Source organism: Podarcis vaucheri, assembly GCF_965113315.1.
Source record: "Podarcis vaucheri genome assembly, chromosome: 2".
Lineage (NCBI taxonomy): Eukaryota > Metazoa > Chordata > Lepidosauria > Squamata > Lacertidae > Podarcis > Podarcis vaucheri.
In genome coordinates, this window is record NC_138760.1 from 121,109,140 (window position 1) to 121,129,736 (window position 20,597).

General features: G+C 44.8%; 3 protein-coding genes and 1 long non-coding RNA gene across 4 annotated transcripts in view; 1 reads left to right on the forward strand and 3 right to left on the reverse strand.

Annotated features, from left to right (window-relative positions):
• LOC309523625 overlaps positions 1-20,597 on the forward strand; it is a 123,554-nt gene that overhangs the window by 61,606 nt on the left and 41,351 nt on the right. The gene's annotated exons all lie outside the window — the stretch shown is intronic.
• The window catches only part of LOC309523543 (uncharacterized protein), a 62,101-nt gene that overhangs the window by 38,265 nt on the left and 3,239 nt on the right, over positions 1-20,597 (reverse strand). Inside the window, exon 2 of the mRNA XM_082207405.1 lies at positions 19,933-19,976. The gene's annotated coding sequence lies outside the window, so the exon portion shown is untranslated. The remainder of the gene's footprint in view (positions 1-19,932; positions 19,977-20,597) is intronic.
• LOC309527528 (uncharacterized protein) overlaps positions 1-20,597 on the reverse strand; it is a gene marked incomplete at its 3' end in the record, with an annotated part of 122,173 nt that overhangs the window by 15,332 nt on the left and 86,244 nt on the right. Inside the window, exon 3 of the mRNA XM_082214354.1 lies at positions 19,076-19,262. Within this exon, the coding sequence (XP_082070480.1) occupies positions 19,076-19,175 (100 nt within the window). The 5' untranslated portion in view covers positions 19,176-19,262. The remainder of the gene's footprint in view (positions 1-19,075; positions 19,263-20,597) is intronic.
• Positions 6,697-15,884, reverse strand: LOC309523430 (uncharacterized protein). The gene is made up of 3 exons (XM_082207259.1): positions 15,860-15,884; positions 8,218-10,474; positions 6,697-7,877 (listed from the first exon to the last, which is right to left on the reverse strand). Exon 2 carries the CDS (start codon positions 10,446-10,448, stop codon positions 8,724-8,726), a length of 1,725 nt encoding a protein of 574 aa, XP_082063385.1. The 5' UTR covers positions 10,449-10,474; positions 15,860-15,884; the 3' UTR covers positions 6,697-7,877; positions 8,218-8,723.

Here is a 20,597-nt window from a genome sequence, read left to right on the forward strand (position 1 = left end):
AAGTTTGGTAATCCGACATCAAGAATCAAAAAACAGAGAAACCAGTAGGAGAACACTTCAATCTCCCAGGACATTCTATACAAGATCTCAAAGTAGCTGTTTTACTACAAAGGAATTTCAGAAATAGACGGGAAAGAGAAGCTGCTGAATTGCAACTCATTACCAAACTTAAAACCATGGAGAGACCTGGTTTGAACAAAGACATTGGATTCTTATCTCATGTATTGAATGTGGAAACAGCTTCAGTCAAAATGAATACCTTAGAATACATCAACTTGGAACTTAAGAGTTAATCTGCAAAGGACTGCTCTGAATACATGGGTGGTCCTTGCATGGAGAAGAAGGAAGCCCCTTGTTTGCATCTGGACCCCCTGGGAGAGGCAGGGGATCCGTCCACTGCTCCCTCTGCCCTCGCTGCCCCCTCCTCTGCCCTCCTGCCCTGCAAACACCCTTTGCTCTTGTTGCTCAGGGGAAAGAGGCAGGAAGAGCCTTCAAACCCATCCCTTTCCTCCTCTGCAGCCCAGTGAGAGGGGAAGGAGCTGCAGCGCCTGGTTCACTTCAGATACACACATGGTAAACACAGGGATTGTGAATGAACACGTCCTCTGCCTTCCATGCGGTGGGAGTGGGGGGGTTAAAAGTGGTGAGGAGCCCCCCTCCAGTCCTTTTGGGAAACAGGAGCTTTGGTCAGGAGTAAACAAGTTAGATGGCAAGTTCACAAGAGAAGCACTTTGGAGCACTGCTTGCTCTTACTATGTGTTTGGACCTAGAGGACAGCATACACGTTTGCACCACGGGATTCCTTAAAGAGGGCATTTCTTTCTATTTGAAGGCCGTTTCTACAAAACGGTAGTCTTATGATGGCAGCCCTATATAGGGAAGTTTTCGATGTTTTAATTTTTTTGGTGTTTTTGTTGGAAGCCGCCCAGAGTGGCTGAGGCAACGGAATCAGATGGGCAGGCTGCAAGTAATGAATTATTTATTATTATTATCATTATCTTTATTATTATTATTATTATTATTATTATTATTATTATTATTATTATTATCATCATCATTCCCTCCTAAGCCCATCCTGTTATGCATGCTGATCAGAGACTTTGTCCCATCCCCCCCCTTGACCGCAAGAGGGCTTCCTATTTTTACAGCTATTCTTCACATTTCTATACTGCCCTTCCTCCAAAGATCACAGGGCAGCTTACAAGAGAAAAACACAGAGATGCATAACAAAGTAAGAAATAAAAACGTCAACCCTCGCCCCCCCCCCATGCAGGTGTGCAGTCCATAGATTGTTTAATGAGCCAAACCCCTGGGAGAAGAGAAAGGCTTTCGCCTGTTGCCTAAAGATAAGGTCCTCCTCCGAGGGGTCTTCTGCTGGGGTATAAATATTAAATTTTATTAGTACTATTAAGGCGGTCCTGGCCAGCAATGCCCACCCCTCTCCCCTCTCCTGCCTCCTTCCCTGCAACTCCTTTTCCACCAGATCCCTGCAGGAGGAAGCTTCTCCCCTCCAGGCCCCCTTTAAGGAAACAGCTCCCTTTCCTCCCTTCTCTCCTCCCCGTCCCGGGGCTTCTCATCCTGGACCCCCTCGCAAAGCCCCTTCCCTCCTTCCCCGCCACTGGCTTTGCACTCACCCGAAATCCTGGGCAGCGGGGGCGGGAATGGGAGCCCCCGCGTGGGAGGCAGGGAGTGAGGGCGCTTAATTAGGAGGCTTGATTAGGAAGCAGCCCCTCCTCCGCAGGATGCAGCCCCGCTTCCCGCCTCCTCCCCTCCCTCCTTCCTTTGCAAGCCCCAATATTACCTCTGCTGGTGAAGCGGGAAGTGGAGGCAACTCTGAGGAGTAAGGAGAAGTTCTCTCCACGCTCAGCCTCTTGTCTGTTATTTGATAATTGGGGGAAGGAAAACCTTGTAGCCCCCAACCAATGGGGAGACGAGGGAGGGAACGTGTGCATGGGGAATATACCGTAAGCTCATTCTTTGCTGGACTGTGCCTGCTTTGGAGCCCCACTTTTGCAAGAACGTATTGTCCTCAATAAGGGACGCGGCTGGAGCTGTGGGTTAAACCCCAGAGCCTAGGGCTTGCCGATCAGAAGGTTGGCAGTTTGAATCCCGGTGAAGGAGTGAGCTCCCGTTGCTCTGTTTCTCCTCCTGTCATCCTAGCAATTGGAAAGCACAAAGTGCAAGAAGATAAATAGGTACCTGTTGTAAAGAAAATCTGCCCTTATGCTTTTAAGGGGGCCACAAGAGCCTTTATAGAGTCCTTTGCCGGTTCTCCCATCAGTAGGAGAAAATATCAGAGGCCAACAGAGAATATTGAGAAGCAAAGCAGCTAGTAAGCCTGATCTTTATTGAAATGTTGCAACAGGTTGCTCCCCTCACATGGAGGTGTGCCTGCCCTTATATAGCCCTTTTAAATTCCCTGCCCTGGAGCTCAAGACCACCCCTCCATACATCATACATACATCACAGAAAAGGCGGTCTACAACAGAAATTTGAATGTTGTTGCTTTTCCTGTGCCTCTCCAGACATGTGGTCCACATATCTATGTATGTGTTTGGTTGGTACATTTATGAACATTTATTATATATATAAGACCTTAAATTTTTTTTTTTTACATACCGCTCCAGCGGGAAGGTAAATGGCATTTCCGTGCACTGCTCTGGTTTGCCAGAAGCGGCTTAGTCATGCTGGCTCCCTCGGTGTTACGGAAAAATCTGGGTGCGGGGTTACTCTGCCACCCAGCTCGTCGGACTAAGTCCGCGGGTCCCTGCGGAGGAAAATGAGCTCAGCCGGACGCAGGAGCAAACTACAGAAGATCCAAGTTTATTGCGCAACAGGTTCAAGGCGATATTGAACCCCGAGAAAGGGGTGACAGGAGTTTTTGAAACTTCCCTCCATGTCCCAGAATACAGTGCAAAATACATCATTATTGCGTCATGAATACATTAGAAATAGGTTGGGTTACACAGGTGACATCATGAATACATTAGAGAGGGGTTGAGTTACACAGATTAACATATACAGTGGGGGGGGATATGCAGAGTCAGAGATATGTGCAGATAAGCGCTTCCTGACTACCGGTGATGAGAAGACAATAGTCCAAGTATGCAGAGTCAATAGTCCAAGTATGCAAGGTCTAGCACCTGGCGTTGCCCAGAGGAAAGGTTGGGCAAAGCGACTTGGCCGGATTAGGGTCTTCCTGAGTACGTGACTCCTCGCTCAAGGGATTATGGAGGCCGAGGAGGTGTCATGGAGTTCTGAATGAACTGAGTCGATTGGCACCAAAACCAAGGAAATCAGAGCTGTGGTTGAATTAATATGAATTTTAGAAGTTTTAGTCCGTTCTGTTCCAGTCTTATGTCAGTGATTGAAGTCGGAAACGAAATGGATACATTGTAACAGGATTTGACACTTTTATGAGTCCACGAGTTTCGATTCCATTGTTCCCCCAGCAGGGAGCCGCCAGTAGCTTGTCAAGAGGTTAAATGAGGCGTGTAGGGGCTCGCTGAGCTGAATCTGCAGAGCAGATGCATGGTTCTGATTGGCTGGGACACGGCCATTGAAACGAATGGGAACGCGGTTTCTATTGAAACAAATGGGAGCGCAGTTTGATACGGTCAACCCTTGATAGAGATAGAGCGGGAGGGAGGCTTAGGGAAAGATGGTGGGCTTATTTCGCCCGTATAGAGAGGGATAGGCATTTTATTTAAGAGGCCAGGGGTATAGTGTGGTGCTTGTGTAACGGTGTGGGGGCTGAGGGGTCAGGGCAAAGCTGGGCACCGTTGAGGTCATCGCCTCGGACCCCTTTGGTGGCCGGCGGACGGATGCGGGAAGGTACCTCCCCCTCCGTATCACTCGGCCAGTAAAGTGAGATGAGCACCGCAGCCCCATTGTCATCCTCAACAGGACCTCACGGTCAGGGGTCCCTCTACCTTTACCTATTGTCCTCAATAAACTCTTTATTTGCTTCTCCAGTATTCTTCAGATGGTATTTTAAGGAAGGGGATCATGGGTCTCAGGACCCACTTCTTACAATGTATGAAGTAGCTTACAGCAAAAAAGCCTAATAACTCTTCTGGGTAACTGAATAAATTATTTTAATAAATATTTAAATGGAGAACATATTTTGCCTTCTCATGTTCATGCAAACATGGTTCTACTCCAATCTCACTTAGTATTAAATTGTGGGTGGACATAGCAGACGCCACAGAGATTTCTCCAAGTGGTTCTTTATAGTAAGCTGGAACTGAACTGAACAGCAAACAGCTCAGCCGGCCTGCTTTTATAGGCAGCCAGCTGTCAACACTGTAACAACAACCACCCAGGGTTTCCCGCCTAAATTGACTGATATGGACCCGAGTGAAAACTATATACACAATACCCCTGGTGGCCAGGGTGAGAACCTCAATACATAACACTTAGTCCCCACTTCCACTTCAGCAAAGAATTTTTTATACAGAAATCTCCTGGACAGAAGTCTCCCTGTTTGCATTATAGGGAGGGCTCAGCCTCTGTCTACCTTATTGCACTCTCAATACACACAATGTCTTTTGCAGTGTCCTGTATTCTCCTCAAAGAAACACTCCAGAGACACAGGAACAGTGACAGGAAGCAGCAGCAGCAGGACCCAGACAGATCAGCTGGGGATTTTGATCCAGAAAAGGAGCAGAGGGGGAAAGGTTAAGCAGAACCCCCCCCCCCGGGTCACCCTTAGGTGTGCTCAGTCTCCACCTGCTTCATGACTCCACCTTGCATGAGAAAGAAGGATGGAGCTCCAGGAAACAGGAAGTGGTCCTTCAACCAGCCAGGACATCTCACCATCACAGACAGATCCAGTCTCCTCCTATGGAGTAAGGAGTGGCCCAGGGATGGCAGAATGCGGAGGGGAAGGGGCCAGGGACAGAAGGAATGGCAGGGCTCCAGATGCTCCATTGGACCCCCCACCCTTGACACCAAGGGGAGCTCCTCTTCTGGGGCTGAAAGCATTCGCGTGGAGGTTAGTTTTTGTTAGGAGTGCAAGGAAGGGGGGAAAGGAAACGTAAAACACACCCACACACTAAGAACTGAATGAAAACAGGCCTGGCTGAAGGAATAGCTACTGGAGAGCATAATGTGGGGTGTAGATGTAATGCTCACCTGCCTCCCTGGACTGGTCTTTTCTTGGGGTCAGGGAGCTGAGGTGGTCGATCAACATGAAGTTCCCAGGTTACCTTTCCTTCTGGTCAGCTATTCCAGCTCTTGTCTCCTCCCCATTTCTTTCTTTATGGAGGGGCAAAGGCTATGCACTTTGTATAGATGCAACTACAACCCACAACTGGAATCTTCTGGGTGCACTGAGATCCCCCCCCCCATAGAATAGATTCCCTCAGCATCTTGCCCCACCTCCCAGAAGGCAAGATCATCTGGTTAAAGTGTTTGTTTCGGACAACATTATATTGCATTTATCTTTATATCAGCAGTAATAAATATATTAACTGGGTTATGAATAACAGTTTAGATACTCCTTCCTCCTGGGCCGTGTTCAGAAAGTGGTGGTGGGAGATGAGTGTTCAGACCCCTGGGCTCTCACTTGTGTGGTGCCTCAGGGTTCTGTCCTCTCCCCCATGCTTTTTAACATCTACTGTACATGCAGCCGCTGGGAGAGATTATCAGGGGGTTTGGGCTGGGTGTTCATCAGTATGCAGATGATACCCAGCTCTACCTTTCTTTCAAATCAGAACCAGTGAAGGCGGTGACAGTCCTGTGTGAGTGTCTGTTGGCGGTTGGAGGATGGATGGTCGCAAGCAGATTGGGATTGAATCCCGACAAGACAGAAGTACTGTTTCTGGGGGACAGGAGGCGGGCAGGTGTGGGGGAATTCCCTGGTCCTGAATGGGGTAACCGTGCCCCTGAAGGACTAGGTGCGCAGCCTGGGAGTCATTTTGGACTCACAGCTGTCCATGGAGGCACAGGTTAAATCCGTGTCCAGGGCAGCTGTGTACCAGCTCCATTTGGTACGTAGGCTGAGACCCTATCTGCCCGCGGACTGCCTCGCCAGAGTGGTGCATGCTCTGGTTATCTCCCGCTTGGACTACCGCAATGCGCTCTACGTGGGGCTACCTTTGAAGGTGACCCAGAAACTACAACTAATCCAGAATGCAGCAGCCAGACTGGTGACTGGGAACGGCCGCCGAGACCACATAACACCGGTCTTGAAAGACCTACATTGGCTCCCAGTACGCTTCCGAGCACAATTCAAAGTGTTGGTGCTGACCTTTAAAGCCCTAAACGGCCTCGGTCCAGTATACCTGAAGGAGCGTCTCCACCTCCATCGTTCTACCCGGACACTGAGGTCCAGCACTGAGGGCCTTCTGGCGGTTCCCTCACTGCGAGAAGCCAAATTACAGGGAACCAGGTAGAGGGCCTTCTCGGTAGTGGCGCCCTCCCTGTGGAACGCCCTCCCACCAGTTGTCAAAGAGAACAACAACTACCAGAGTTTTAGAAGACATCTGAAGGCAGCCCTGTTGAGGGAAGCTTTTAATGTTTGGTGTATCATAGTATTTTAATATTCTTTTGGAAGCCGCCCAGAGTGGCTGGGGAAACCCAGCCAGATGGGCGGGGTATAAATAATAAATTATTATTATTATTATTACAGTCAACATGAACTTTGTCTGAGGTTTCAGACATACCCATTTTGTTCAAGAAAGATGCAGAAAATACTTTTCCTTTTTTATTCTGGGCACTTGACTTCTCCCATCCTGCTACCATCCAGGCAAACGTTTGGGGCAGATATCCAGGGCCCCACTCAGCAGCAGCAACAGGGGGAGGAGGAGGCCCCACAAACATTTCCCACATTTTGAAGTTAAATGATACAAAGCCCCTTCAAGAATTGACAGAAGCTTACCAGGGTACATTTCCTACTAGTCAGCTCTTCAGGCTCCTCATTCCTCCCCATTTCTTTTTGGAGGGTCAAAGGCTATGCACTTTGTATAGACGTAACTACAACCAACATCTGGTATCTTCTGGGTGTACCAAGGGGGCCTCCTTCTGCATTGTCAGCAAGTGACAAGTGTCCTGGAACAATCCCCAGTGTCTCTACAGAAAATGTTACTGATGGGCTTGTAGGGCCAGGGGACAGAGGCAGTCTGCTAGGTGGATAGGGTTGTGGGATAGAAATGTCAATAACCAAAGACTGAACTGGAATAAATGTGTAACCTGCCTCAAGATTCTTTGTGGTTGACTGCCACAAAAATAAGAGAAAGAATAGAAATACTTAAATTCCCCTATTAATATTAATGAAATAAAAGAAGGAATTGTGACTTCTAAGAATGGTAAAGTCCCTGGTGCGGATGGCATTTCTTTAATGAATTACAAAAAATTGGAAGAGATCATATTACCAATGTTAGAAAAAATAATGAACAAAATTTTAGAAGGAGGACAAGTGCCAGAATAATGACAAGAGGCCCTAATTACATTGATACTGAAATATGGACCCAATTTAGAGTAAATTAAGATTTATAGACCAAGACAAATTTACAGCAACGGAAGATTGGTAGTAGATACAATAGTATACCTAGAAATGAGAGCAGATAAAAAGGCAGCCAAGATCTTGGTGGATGCGGAGAAAGCATTGGATCATGTTTTGGGGGCATTCATGCAAAACACTTTGGAAATGATGAGTTTGGGTGAGAAAATATGTAGTGGTAAAAAGCGATTTATAATTCCCAACAGGTCAGACTAATTATAAATGGTGAAACATCAGAAGCTTTTAATATCTCTAAGGGAACAAGACAGGGCTGCCCTCTTTCTCCTCTCCTCTTTATCACACTTCTGGAAGTGTATTTGAAAGCAATAAGAGAAGACCCTAGAATAGAAGGAATTAAAGTTTGACAAAGGGCCTATAACAGGGGTCTGCAACCTGCGGCTCCGGAGCCGCATGTGGCTCTTTTACACCTTTGCCGCGGCTCCGGGGCGGATACTAGCGAGGGGAGGAGGCGCATTGTGTGCCCCGACACTCCCCACTGTGGCGGGCGCTGTACTGGCTGTGACGTCGCATGGGGGCGGTGCGTGCGTTAGTCACGCACCGTCCCAACGTCACCTTCCCGCCCACTGTCAGATCAGAGGGCAGCGGCGCGCATGCTTTAAATGTCGCAATGGTTTTGCGGCTCTCAGTTGTTGTTTTTCTTCGGAAACGGGTCCTAGTGGCTCTTTTTGTCTTAAAGGTTGCAGACCCCTGGCCTATAAGGTCGGAGCCTTCGCAGACAATCTAATAATTACAACAGAAAACCTTCTAGAGCAGCGGTTCTCAACTTGTGGGTCCCCAGATGTTGTTGGACTACAACTCCCATCATCCCTGAGCTCTGGCCTTGCTAGCTAGGGGTGATGGGAGTTGCAGTTCAGCAACATCTGGGGGCCCACAGGTTGAGAAACTGCTCTAGAAAGTACTATACAGTGGTACCTCGGGTTACATATGCTTCAGGCTACATAAGCTTCAGGTTACAGACAGTGCTAACCCAGAAATAGTACCTTGGGTTAAGAACTTTGTTTCAGGATAAGAATGGAAATCGTGTGGTGGTGGCGTGGCGGCAGCAGGAGGCCCGAATAGCTAAAGTGGTGCTTCAGGTTAAGAATAGTTTCAGGTTAAGAATACACCTCCAGAACAAATTAAGTACGTAACCCGAGGTACCACTGTATTAAGACCTCCCCATGTAAATTAGTGGATATTTCCTAAGGTTCCATATTGACTAAAGCTTCTCCGCTGTGTGAGTTTGCCAATGTAATGTAAGTTTATCCTTCCTGTTGAAGCTTTTCCCACATTCAGTACATTTAAATGGTTTCTCCCCGGTGTGAGTTCGCTGGTGTATTCTAAGGTGTCCACTTTTACTGAAGCTCTTTCCACATTCAATACATTTAAATGGTTTCTCCTCTATGTGAGTTTGTAGATGTCTTCTAAGTATTACATTTTGACTGAAGCTCTTTCCACATTCAATACATTCAAATGGTTTCTCCCCCGTGTGAGTTCGTTGATGTATTCTAAGGTGTCCACTTCTACTGAAACTCTTTCCACATTCAATACATTTAAATGGTTTCTCCCCCGTGTGAGTTCGTTGATGTATTCTAAGGTATTCATTTTGACTGAAGCTGTTTCCACATTCAATACATGCAAATGGTTTCTCCCCCGTGTGAGTTTGTTGGTGTCTTCTAAGTGCTCCACTTTCACTGAAGCACTTTCCACATTCAAAACATTTAAATGGTTTCTCCCCCGTGTGAGTTCGTTGATGTATTCTAAGGTATCTATTTTGACTGAAGCTGTTTCCACATTCAATACATGCAAATGGTTTCTCCCCCGTGTGAGTTCGTTGGTGTACTCTAAGGTGTCCACTTCTACTGAAGCTCTTTCCACATTCAAAACATTTAAATGGTTTCTCCCCCGTGTGAGTTCGTTGGTGTATTCTAAGTGCTCCACTTTGACTGAAGCTATTTCCACATTCAATACATTTAAAAGGTTTCTCCCCCGTGTGAGTTAGTTGATGTCTTCTAAGGTGTTCACTTCTACTGAAGCTCTTTCCACATTCAATACATTTAAATTGTTTCTCCTCTGTGTGAGTTCGTTGATGTCTTCTAAGTGTCCCACTTCTACAGAAGCTCTTTCCACATTCAATACATTTAAATGGTTTCTCCCCCATGTGAGTTCCTTGGTGTATTCTAAGGTCTCCACTCTTACTGAAGCCCTTTCCACATGCAATACATTTAAAAGGTTTCTCTTCTATGTGAGTTTGTACATGTCTTCTAAGTGCTCCACTTTCACTGAAGCCCTTTCCACATTCAATACATTTCAATGGTTTCTCCCCCGTGTGAGTTCGTTGGTGTATTTTAAGTGTTCCATATTGACTGAAGCTCTTTCCACATTCAATACATGCAAATGGTTTCTCCCCCGTGTGAGTTCGTTGGTGTATTATAAGTGTTCCATATCGACTGAAGCACTTTCCACATTCAGTACATTCAAATGGTTTTTCCCCTGTGTGAGTTCGTTGATGTATTCTAAGGTTTCCATTTTGACTGAAGCTGTTTCCACATTCAATACATTTAAATGGTTTCTCCTCTGTGTGAGTTCGTTTGTGCATTCTAAGTGTTCCATATCGACTGAAGCACTTTCCACATTCAGTACATTCAAATGGTTTTTCCCCCGTGTGAGTTCGTTGGTGTGTTCTTAGTGCTCCATTTTTACCGAAGCTCTTTCCACATTCAATACATTCAAATGGTTTCTCCCCTGTGTGAGTTCCTTGATGTTTTCTAAGAGTTCCATTGTCCCTGAAGCTCTTTCGATAGTCAGTACATTTAAATGGTTTCTCCTCTATGTGGATTCGTTGATGTGTCCTCAATCTTCCACTGTGACTAAAGCACATCCCACGTTCCAGGCATTTAAACTGTTTTTTTGTTCTTCCCAATGAATTCACAGATGGCTCCATAGAATTCTGGCCATCATGTTCCTCACCTGTTTGGGAATGGGGAGGAAGGGGAAGAGAATCCTGTTAAGACTTACAAGAAAGGAACTGAACACACGTCAATCGCAATATGCACCTTCTCCTATTTTAACACTGTCTCCTTTCTCCACTGTCCTATCTATGTTCCAAACTTTTAGGAATGCAGATAATGGCAAGAACAACACATGGTCATTCCATTCACACTTAATAAACTGCATTATTTTATAATCTATGGTGGAATTGGCTTCTTAGACACATCTCTGTATTTCTCTTTTTCCAGGGAGGAAATGATCACAGGTTCGAGTAGCAGTCTCTCCTATGACTAAGAAAACTGAAGTGTTACTTTGCCACATGTAACTGTAAAAATATTCCAATATATTAGTATCCCCAAACATCCCCCAGATGTTTTGGGACTACAATTCCCATCATCCCTGACCACTGGTCCTGTTAGCTAGGGATGATGGGAGTTGTAGTCCTTAACATCTGGAGGGCCAAGTTTGGGGGTGCCTGTATTAGAACATAAGAAGAGCTTGCTTGATTGGGAAAAGGCCCACCTAGTCCAGGATCCTGTTCTCACAGTGGCCAGCTAGATGCCTGTGGGAAACCAGCAAGCCGGATTTAAGTACAAGAGCCCTCTGCCTTCCTGTGCTTTCCAGGAACTAGTATTAAGAAGCATAATTGCCTAGGACCACGAGGGCAGAGCAGAGACGTCAGTCTAATCCTCTTTTTTCAAGCTATCCAAATTGTTGGCCATCATTCCTGTAGGATGGAATTCCATAGATTAAAAATGCAGAAATACAACTAAGAACACTTTCGGACCACAAATCAATAATTATTGAACTAAAAGGCGAGAAAAATACTCCATTTAGAGTATTGCTCATATTTTGGGCAATAGAATGAAAGGTGTTTTAGCAGAAAAAATTCAGCACAATCAGGCCTGCTTTCTACCAGGACGTCAGATGAAGGAAAATATTGTTACGATATAGAAGCAATGCAGCTGCGAGATGCTAGCTTGAAAACATCACATGATGTTGGGACTGTCCGTGGGAAACAGAGGGACAGTCAATTCAGTGTGAAGCACCGGAATTAGCTCAGAGTGTAATATGAGCTGTACAGGAAGTACAGGAAGTGTTTGTCATTCGACTGCTGGAGCTTGAAGAGAGCAGTCATGTTTTTTGTAATGCTGCAAAGACAGAAATAAAGGCATGTAAATACGTTTCTGTCTATCTCTTTTCCCTTCTGGGGGGGCAAGAAAGAGGGGGGGTGTTCTTCTTACACTGAGAAGGATCGCCTATCGCGACCTCTGCCTGGATCTCGCTGAGGAATGCAGACAGGGAGGTTAACAGGAGATCAAGCCGGGTGCCTGGAGAGTTGCCAGTTGCTACTCATATAGGCTTGAATCCCGACAAATATAAGGAATATAATTGATATTATTCAATACTTGGAAGTAAAAATTGAGAAAAAAGCGGGCTTAATGTTTATAGATGCTGAAAAGGCTTTTGATAATGTTTCATGGGCTTTTATGAAAAAGATAAAAGGAAAAATGAATTTTGAGGAAGCATTTGGGAGAGGAATTGATGCAATTTATTTCTACCAACAGTCTATGCTGATTGTTAATATGGTGATAACAGAAAAGTGTAAAATAAGGAAGGGGACAAGACAAGGATATCCCCTATCACCATTATTATTTATTTTGGTATTAGAGGCCCTGGTGAGGGAGACAAAGTGGAGAAATTAATTACAGGAATAACAGTAGAAAATAAAGCATATAAATTAAAAGCTTTCACAGTTCACCTTGTAATTACAGTGAAGGATTCCATAAATACTCCACCAAAGGTGGTAGAAAAGATGCAGGACTTCGGGCAGGCCGGGGGCTTTAAACTAAACAAGAATAAGACTCCTCAATGCCTTGTTTGCCTCAGTCTTCTCCGATAAAGAAAACAATGCCCGACCTGAAGAATTTGGAGCAAATGATTCAGCAGAGGAAACACAGCTCAGAATAACTAAGGAGATAGTACAAGAATACTTGGCTAGTTTAGATGTATTCAAGTCTCCAGGGCCAGATGAACTGCATCCAAGAGTATTAAAAGAACTGGCAGATGTGATCTCAGAACCACTGGCAGTCATCTTTGAGAATTCCTGGAGAACAGGCGAAGTCCCGGCAGACTGGAGGAGGGCAAATGTTGTCCCTGTTTTCAAAAAGGGGGAAAGAGAGGACCCAAATAATTACCGCCCAGTCAGTCTGACATCAATAGCAGGGAAGATTCTGGAGCAGATCATTAAGCAAACAGTCTGTGAGCACCTAGAAAGGAATGCTGTGATCACCAATAGTCAGCATGGATTTCTGAAAAATAAGTCATGTCAGACTAACCTGATCTCGTTTTTTGACAGAATTACAAGCCTGGTAGATGAAGGGAACGCAGTGGATGTAGCCTACCTTAATTTCAGCAAGGCATTCAACAAGGTGCCCCATGATATTCTTGTAAAGAAGCTGGTAAAATGCGGTCTTGACTATGCTACCACTCAGTGGATTTGTAACTGGCTGACTGATCGAACCCAAAGGGTGCTCATCAATGGTTCCTCTTCATCCTGGAGAAGAGTGACTAGTGGGGTGCCACAGGGTTCTGTCTTAGACCCGGTCTTATTCAACATCTTTATCAACGACTTGGATGATGGACTCAAGGGCATCCTGATCAAATTTGCAGATGACACCAAACTGGGAGGGGTGGCTAACACCCCAGAGGACAGGATCACACTTCAAAACGACCTTGACAGATTAGAGAACTGGGCCAAAACAAACAAGATGAGCTTTAACAGGGAGAAATGTAAAGTATTGCACTTGGGCAAAAAAATTGAGAGGCACAAATACAAGATGGGTGACACCTGGCTTGAGAGCAGTACATGTGAAAAGGATCTAGGAGTCTTGGTTGACCACAAACTTGACATGAGCCAACAGTGTGACGCGGCAGCTAAAAAAGCCAATGCAATTCTGGGCTGCATCAATAGTATAGCATCTAGATCAAGGGAAGTAATAGTGCCACTGTATTCTGCTCTGGTCAGACCTCACCTGGAGTACTGTGTCCAGTTCTGGGCACCACAGTTCAAGAAGGACACTGACAAACTGGAACGTGTCCAGAGGAGGGCAACCAAAATGGTCAAAGGCCTGGAAACGATGCCTTATGAGGAACGACTAAGGGAGCTGGGCATGTTTAGCCTGGAGAAGAGGAGGTTAAGGGGTGATATGATAGCCATGTTCAAATATATAAAAGGATGTCATATAGAGGAGGGAGAAATGTTGTTTTCTGCTGCTCCAGAGAAGCAGACATGGAGCAATGGATCCAAACTACAAGAAAGAAGATTCCACCTAAACATTAGTGTCCAGATGATAAAAATGGTCAACAGACCCTGGACACCTTTCACCAGAAATTCAATGATTTTCACCCCACAATCAACCTTACAATGAATCAATCTATGCAAGAAATACATTTTTTGGACACTACTATAAAAATACAGGATGGACGCATAGACACCACCTTATACCGTAAACCAACTGACCGACAAACATATCTACATGCCTCTAGCTACCATCCCAAACATACCAAACAGTCCATTGTATATAGCCAGGCACTACGTTACAGCCGCATCTGTTCCAATTCTACAGACAGAGACTCTCACCTAAGAGATCTACAGCAAACCTTTTCAGAACTAAAATACCCAGCAGATGAAGTTAGACAACAGATCAACAGAGCCAGACTGATACCCAGAGAGAACTTGCTGCAAGACAGACCCAAAAAAGAAAATAACAGAACACCACTAGTCATCACATACAGCTCCCAAGTTAAAACAGTTCAACGCATCATCAGAGATCTACAACCTCTCCTGGACAATGACAGTTCTCTTTCTCAAGCTCTGGGAGGAAGACCTTTCATTGCCTACAGACAGCCACCCAATCTTAAACAACTCCTAACCCACAATAATACTACAACCAGACTTAACACGGACACTGGCACCAGAGCCTGCAATAAACCCAGATGCCAACTTTGCTGCCACATACACCCGGACAACACCATTACTGGCCCCAACAACATCACACATACCATCTCGGGACTATTTAATTGCTCATCGTCTAACATTGTGTATGCCATCAAATGCCAACAGTGTCCTTCAGCTCTCTATATTGGACAAACAGGCCAAACCTTACGCCAAAGAATAAACGGACATAAATCTGACATCAAGAATCACAAAACAGAGAAACCAGTAGGAGAACACTTCAATCTCCCAGGACATTCTATACAAGATCTCAAAGTAGCTGTTTTACTACAAAGGAATTTCAGAAATAGACTGGAAAGAGAAGCTGCTGAATTGCAACTCATTACCAAACTTAAAACAATGGAGAGACCTGGTCTGAACAGAGACATTGGATTCTTATCTCATTATACATGACTAAGCCACTTCTCACCTTCTCACCCCTTGCCTTTTCTTGTAAGACCTACTACAGTCGTTAAGAGTCGTCAACAGGCTCATCAGGCTCATCTCAGCTATCTGCCAATCTCCGATTCCCACCACCCTTCTGAGTAATACCCCTCCCCACCTTCTCTATATATAGAAGGATCTGGCAACTTCTGTTTCAGTGTATCTGAAGAAGTGTGCATGCACACGAAAGCTTATACCAAGAACTAACTTAGTTGGTCTTTAAGGTGCTACAGGAAGGAATTTTTTTATTTTGACTATGGCAGACCAACACGGCTACCCATCTGTAACTATAACAAAGTCAAATACTGGGATATCTGTTTGACAGCTAAGAATATTAATATTTTTAAGGACAATTACAAGAATGAGTGGAAAGAAATAAAAAGAGCTTTAGAGATATGGGGAAGAATGAATTTATCATTTTGGGGTGGAATATCAGTAATAAAAATGAATGTATTGCCAAAAATGTTATTTTTATTCTAAGCAGTCCAGGCAATAGGCAACACAGGATGCTTTGAAAAATGGCAAGAAGATATATCTAGGTTTATCAGACAAGGGACGAAACCAAGTATAAAAAAATAAATTATTAACAGATGTAAGAGAGAGAGGAGGTTTCACCCTGCCGGATTTGAAACTTTATTATGAAGCATCCTGTATCTGCTAGAACCGGGAATGGATTACATTAGAAAACACAGATACTGTATTTTAGATCTGGAAGGACACAAATAATGTATAGCATGCATATTTATGGTAGGAAAAGGCCAAGGTGCATAGAGCTTTTCAGAATCATATAGTAAGAAAACCAATATTTAGGGTATGGGAGAAGTATAAAAATTTGCTTCAGTAAAAAACACCCTGGTGGCTTTCCCCCTTGGAAGCAATATCTCTGGAAAAAATTGAATATGAGAAGTAATTGGCCGACTTACAGAGAGGTGTTAACTGCAGTTGAAAACCAACTGAAATTAAACGATTTTGAAGAGATAAGGGAAGCTGTACCTGACTGGTTACAGTACCATCAACTAAACGATATCTTTAAGATAGACAAAAAGAAAGGTTTTAGTTATGAGACATCACAATTTCAAAAAGAACTCTTAGTTCTTGGGAAAGGGACTTAGGACATAACATACAAATGGCAGATTGGGAGAGGCTTTGGAAAACAAATCTGAAATTCACAGCTTGCTGTTCATTGAAAGAAAACTACATGAAAATGATGTACTGGTGGTATTTGACTCCTAGTAAGTTATCTAAAACGTATAGAGTAAGTTCAAATATCTGCTGGAAATGTAAAGAAGCGGGCACCTTTTGCTATATGTGGTGGTCATGTAAGATAACAGTATCATTTTGGGAAATGGTATATAATGAAAAAGTAGAGACATCACTTTGCTAACGAGCGCAGTGAAAACCAGGAAGCAAAAAAAAAAAAAAAAAAAAAAAGGCTGAGGAGGGCACGGGATGAGGGGCAGGGGAGCGGGAGCGGGCTTTTTCCTTCTGCAGCTTGTTTTGAGGCAGGAGAGATTTGAGCATTGTCTGGGTCCCAGTGCCCCTACTCCTTTTTTATGCTCCATTCTATTGCTGCCAGTGGCTGCTTATTACTCAAACTGAACCTGATACCAGTAGCCACGTGTACAAACAAAGTAGAAGGCTGCAAGGAGGAGCGCGTTTACACAGCTAATGGCGAATCCCCTGCAATCCAAGTCCTGATCACTTGCTCAAATCTATCCTGCCTCAAAATAAGCAACGGAACGAAAAGGCTGCAAACTGTTAAATGGGAAAAAAACCCAGGCACAGGGCAAATACCTTAGGTAAAATAGTAAAGGGAGGCAGGTGATTCAAAGCCAGCAGGCACTTTTAAAAGTGGTGCGCAGCCAGCAATAGCTGCAGAAGGTTCGCCCGCTCCCTAAACGGAGCAATGAGGCTGCAGAGGGACGGCAGGACACAGGAGGGGAAGGATCGGGAAGGATAAAATTTAAGCAACCAGCAGCAAAAAAAAACAAAAAAAAAAACAACCTCGAGCTCTGAGCCACCAGCGCAGTGAAAACCAGGAAGTAAAAAAGGAAGGCTGCTGGAGACTGCAGGGCAGAGGATGAGGGAGAAGGGGAAATTACACAAATCCCCCGCGTCTCAGCTGATCCGCTGGCTCCTTGAACCTGCACACTAAACAAACATACAGCTCCTGTCCCTCTTAGTCTGACTCTGATATACCAAAATAATGTATCTGAAGAAGTGTGCATGCACACGAAAGCTCATACCAAGAACTAACTTTGTTGGTCTTTAAGGTGCTACTGGAAGGAATTTTTTTATTTTGACTATGGCAGACCAACACGGCTACCTATCTGTATCTGATATACCAGTAGTTTATTAAATAGTTTAGTACAACATTTGATTCAGAATATTTTCCCCCTGTTTTCCTCCTCTGAAAACTAGGTGCGTCTTATGGTCCGGTGAGCCTTATGGAGCAAAAAATACGGTACTATCAGGACCCATGAAATGGATGGAGCGAAGTCATGTGATTCAGAGAATCTCAGGAATTGATTATATAAATGTATTTGATATAAACTTGCAGTTGTAAAAACCAATAAAAATATTTCAAAAAAAGGGAAGTCCATAGATTGACTATGCTTCTGTTGATTCATCATTTGCAAACCCAGAAATAGGGGCTCCTGTTTTTGAACTTTTCCTCGGAAACCGAAGAGCTTCCATTTTTACTGTTGCACAGCAAATTTAAGTGTCCCCCCCCCATCGTAATTAAGGTTTTTTTCCATCCCACTTGTATCCTTGAGCAGCTATTTTAAGTCCCCCCTCCCATTGTAATTAAAGCTTTTTTCATCCCATTTGTTCCCTTGCACAGCTGATTTAAGCCCCCAGCCCATCAATATAAAAGCCATTTCTGGTTGCAGTGTTCTGAGGTGACATTTGGTGCTTTAGTTTTTTCCTACTTTTTGCATTTTTGTTTGTGTGGCTTTTTCATTTTTGATTGTGGCTTCTTTTTTAATTTTAATTTTTATCATCAACAATACTGTCTTCTTTATTTTATGGTACAGAACATTGATTACTGCTTTCATTTTATGGATCAATGGTCTTGTTAGATAGTAAAATTCATGTTAAATTGCTGTTTTAGGGGTTGTTTTTAAAAGTCTGGAATGGATTACCGTATTTTTCGCCCTATAGGACGCACTTTTCCCCCTCCAAAAATGAAGGGGAAATCTGGGTGTGTCCTATGGGGCGAATGCATGCTTTCGCTGAAGCTTGGAGAGCGAGAGGGGTTGGTGCGCACCGACCCCTCTCGCTCTCCAGGCTTCAGGAAGACATCCGCAGCCTAGGCAGCCCTGAGGGAGGTCCGCATTGATGTCTAGGCTGAGGATAGCAGCCTGCCGCCCAGCGCGAGGGACGCCCTAAGGCAGAGCGCCCCTCGCGCCGAACAGACATTGGCCAGCCCCACAAGCTCGGGGGACAGCAGGGAGGCGCAGCGCCGCCATCCCGCTGTTCCTGGACCTGGTTCGGTTTCCCCGACCTGCTTTGGGGGGGGGGGAATAAAGGGGGGGAAAATTTCCTTTATTTCCCCCCAAAAAAACTAGGTGCGTCCTGTGGGACGAAAAATACGGTAATCCATTTTGCATTACTTTCTATGGGAAAGCACGCCTTGGTTTTGAAACGCTTTGGTTTTGGAAGTCTTCCGGAACCTATTATGTTTGAGAACCAAGGTACCACTGTAACTCCTAAGATTTAAAATCCTGAAGGAAGAAAATCCGCCCCCCACTACAGTGGTACCTCAGGTTAAGTACTTAATTCGTTCCGGAGGTCTGTTCTTAACATGAAACTGTTCTTAACCTGAAGCACCACTTTAGCTAATGCGGCCTCCTGCTACTGCCGCACGTTTTTTGTTCTCATCCTGAAGCAAAGTTCTTAACCAGAGGTACTATTTCTGGGTTAGCGGAGTCTGTAACCTGAAGCGTATGTAACCCGAGGTACCACTGTACTTTATGAAAGGGATTCAAGAAACAAAGAGCTGCTTTGGAGAAGGCCTCACCCCTTCCTTCTTCCTGTCAGGAACTTCCTTCCATTTGTCTCCTCTCCATCTTTTCCTCTTTCTCCCTCCACCATCCATCTGTCCCTGTCCCCATCTCCTCTCCCCTGGAACTCACCAGATTTCTCCAAGGGTCCTGGGAGGGAATGCTCAGAGGTTGTGGGGAGGGATGCGGGAGACAGCCTGACCAGGTCAACCGTCCATTTTCCTCCTTCCATCCTGGCCAGGGTTGCAGGTTCAGTCTCAGCTAGGTTTGCAGGTTCAGCTTCGTGAGGAGCGCAGAATCCAGAGCAAGTTGCAGTTTCCTGGGAGGGAGGGAAGAAGAAGCCAAGGGAGTCTGAGAGCCCCTGCAGGGATTCTCCTGCCCAAGACATTCTGCTGCCCCTGGAGAAGCCCCAATTGGGCACCCCCTTCCCAAGAGCCTCCACCCCTTTTAAAACACCTTTGGCAATTCCTTTCACCTGCCTGTCCCACCTCCCTTCCTAAGGCTGGCACGGTATGCACATTAGTGGCCTGAGAGTAGATCCCTTGGAACTTAAGAGTTAACCTGCAAAGGACTGCTCTGAATACATGGGTGGCCCTTGCATGGAGAAGGAAGCCCCTTGCTTGCATCTGGACCCCCTGGGAGAGGCGGGGGATCCGCCCACTGCTCCCTCTGCCCTCGCTGCCCCCTCCTCTGCCCTCCTGCCCTGCAAACACCCTTTGCTCTTGTTCCTCAGGGGAGAGAGGCAGGAAGAGCCTTCAAACCCATCCCTTTCCTCCTCTGCAGCCCAGTGAGAGGGGAAGGAGCTGCAGTGCCTGGTTCACTTCAGATACACACATGGTTTACTGGGATTGTGAATGAACACGTCCTCTGCCTTCCATGGGGTGGGAGTGGGGTGGCTTAAAAGTGGTGAGGTCAAGCTTGCAAAAATCTATCATTTGCCTGACAATAAATGTTGGAAATGTAAAGAAATTGAAGGAACTTTTTATCACCTTTGGTGGACGTGCCCAAGGATTAAGGCTTTCTGGGAAAAGATCTATAATGAAATTAAAAAGGTACTTAAGTACACGTTTACTAAAAAACCAGAGGCTTTTCTCCTGGGCATGGTCGGCCAATTGGTGTCTAAGAAGGATAGAACATTTTTTATGTATGCTACAACAGCAGCAAGAATACTCATCGCAAAGTACTGGAAGACACAAGATTTACCCACCGTGGAAGAATGGCAGATGAAGGTGATTGACTATATGGGTTTGGCTGAGATGACGAGCAGAATCCGAGACCAGGGAAGGGAAACAGCGGAAGAAGATTGGAGAAAATTTAAGGACTATTTAAAGAAATATAGCAAAATCAATGAGTGTTAAAATGATGTTGGATTAGAAATGAAGTAGTTAATAGCGATAATGGTTAAATTAAGGAGAGTAAGCAATATTGAAAGTAAGTTAAAAAATAAGGGAAGGATTTGCTGAAAATAAATTTGAAATTGGAATACAGAAAGGGGAGGTAAGAGGAAGTCGGGAAAGTAAGCTACAAGAAATTAAGAATTGAACTTATATATGTTTTATGTTTTATTATGTTTTGTGTTGTGTGTTTTTTGTGTGTGTGTGTTTTGTTAAATTTGTTGAAACCTTAATAAAAAATATTTATTTAAAAAAAAAAG